The sequence below is a fragment of the Penaeus vannamei genome, chromosome 1 (assembly GCF_042767895.1).
Source record: "Penaeus vannamei isolate JL-2024 chromosome 1, ASM4276789v1, whole genome shotgun sequence".
NCBI lineage: Eukaryota > Metazoa > Arthropoda > Malacostraca > Decapoda > Penaeidae > Penaeus > Penaeus vannamei.
In genome coordinates this window covers 49,126,237-49,128,336 of record NC_091549.1, presented here as the reverse complement: position 1 = coordinate 49,128,336, position 2,100 = coordinate 49,126,237, and the positions used below count along the sequence as shown (strand labels likewise).

The 2,100-nt window shown below is 47.4% G+C and overlaps 1 protein-coding gene across 1 annotated transcript in view; it reads right to left on the bottom strand.

The window, feature by feature from the left end:
• Positions 1 to 272: 272 nt before the first annotated feature.
• Positions 273 to 2,100, bottom strand: part of LOC113807886 (class E basic helix-loop-helix protein 22) — an 18,585-nt gene continuing 16,757 nt past the window's right edge. The window contains exons 2-3 of the mRNA XM_070124164.1: positions 901 to 1,852; positions 273 to 682 (exon numbers count right to left, since the gene is read on the bottom strand). Coding sequence (XP_069980265.1) covers positions 419 to 682; positions 901 to 1,488 — 852 coding nt within the window. The 5' untranslated portion in view covers positions 1,489 to 1,852 and the 3' untranslated portion in view covers positions 273 to 418. The remainder of the gene's footprint in view (positions 683 to 900; positions 1,853 to 2,100) is intronic.

Sequence of the window (2,100 nt, the reverse complement as noted above, 5' to 3'; positions counted from 1 at the left end):
AATTACTGATACTGTTAAATTACTGAAAAAAGAACATGTATAAATCTCTCTCTATTTATACCTTTCCTTTACAGTCTCTGAAAAATTACTGTGCTATGGTCAGTATAATACAAAAATATGACTTTTTAAAAGGAGTTGACAGGGTTCAGGAGTTGTTGAGTAGATGCCTCTTTTTTACCTCACTGGCAGAAACAAAAAATAGTAACACAAAACAGAAATTAAACAAAAAATCCATATCCATCTATAAATTGCCATTCTCAATTTTCTGTATATACCTTGAGGCCTGCCTCAACATATTTAATGTTTTGTTATACTGCTTATCAAATTCTACCAGTGTCAGTGGTAATGCTTAAGAATGACATAAATAAATGCATTGAGTTTATGTCAACAGCATAATTGACAAATCACAGTTTCTTATCTAAATATTGCCATACTCTAAGCTGGATTCTGAGGAAGACGGTGACAACTGTGGGTACTGCTCTGGCACAGGATGGAGGTAAGGATTTGGTCGTCGTATTGGAATTCCATAGTAATCATCTGTATCTTCAGCAGAGGTATCTCCACCACCCCAATCCAAGCCAGTTGCTGCTCGTTCATTAATCAGTTGTTTGAATTCTTGGATTGACTCATTGAGAGACCACAACTGGCAAAGGAGTGACATGTCCAGTTGACGTAGCCCAACCTGGAAGATTTTGATATACATTTGTCATTACAACTGTTAATAATGTTGCTTCACTACCTGGCTAGTGTCTTGGCCATTACAGTAACTCACTGACCCACTTTGCAAACAATTCACACCTACTTTTGGCAATGACTATTTGTTGCAATCAAAACAAAGCCCAAATACAATATATTTCATAATGACTCATAGAATATAACGATGAAAGGACCTTCGCTCACCATTTCCTTCCTGAGAACGGCCAGCTGAGAATCGAGCGTGGACGGTCTGCGATGGTGGTGCCTAGTGGACCCCCCTCCGCCCCCTCCTCCTCCGCCACCCCCATGGGCGGGGCTCACCCTGGGGTTCATAACGCCCGTGATGGAGCCGGGCACCGGGGGACTTCCTCGGGGGCTGTGCGTCTGCGTCCTGCTACCCCCCGATGAGCTACCGCCGCTGTGGTGCTGGTTCCGTGGGGAGGACGAGTGGCTGCGCGGGGAGGACCGCGGGGAAAAGCCGCGGCCGTCGCCATGCTGCGCCGCGGTACCGTTGGCGTAGTACGGCTCGAAGGCACTGGCGCCGTAGCCCACGCCCGAGTAGTGCGAGCGCGCGGACTCCGGCCTGGAGTCCATCCGCGACTCCGTGCGGGAGTCCGCTCTGGCCGGCGGGCTGTAGCGATCTCCGCCTCCTCCCGGAGACATGCCCATGCCCCCGCCTCCCCCTCCGTCCTTGTTATTCATCATCCCTGCGCCTCCATCCCTCCGCCCCGCGAAGTTGATGAGCCCGCTGAGGCTCTTGGGCAAGGGAGGAAGGCCTTGAATGCTGGTCATCCTCGAGTTTTCTGTGGCTCCTCGAGACGCCTACACGTCCACCCTTCGTCCGACCAGACGATAAGCTATCATGAATTTTTGCCTCGTATTTCCTTTCCTTTTTCTTCTCTTAAATGGCGATTTCCTCTTAGATTCTTATTTTTTCCGCTTCAGCACTGCCAACTCCTGAACCCTGCCAACATCACAACGCTCACACACGCGCCATCAGAGAGCTCACGCGCGCACGTACAAATGCATAGTAACAACCTCGGTTCCCATTCTCTTCAGGCATTGAAACATTAAGCACAGTCTATTGTCTACGTTACTTTCTGTTTAAATAATAAATGTTGATGACTGCGAGCGTTCTTGTTCCTTTCTGGAGAACCTGAAATAAGTAGGGAAAAGACATAAGTTCCAAAACAAAACAGAATAAAAAGCAAAGTATTAAAATCATCATACTTACTCTACCTAATCATCGGCTGCTTCTAAAATGCCTTGTTCTTTGGCGGGTTCAAAGGCACGTACGAATACAAACACAGGTCCGTACAGTCGTCAGTACACTGCAAAAGCGACACAGAAACAATTCAAGTACAACTCCTGAAGAAACGCCCAAAAAACACGACACGGGACACG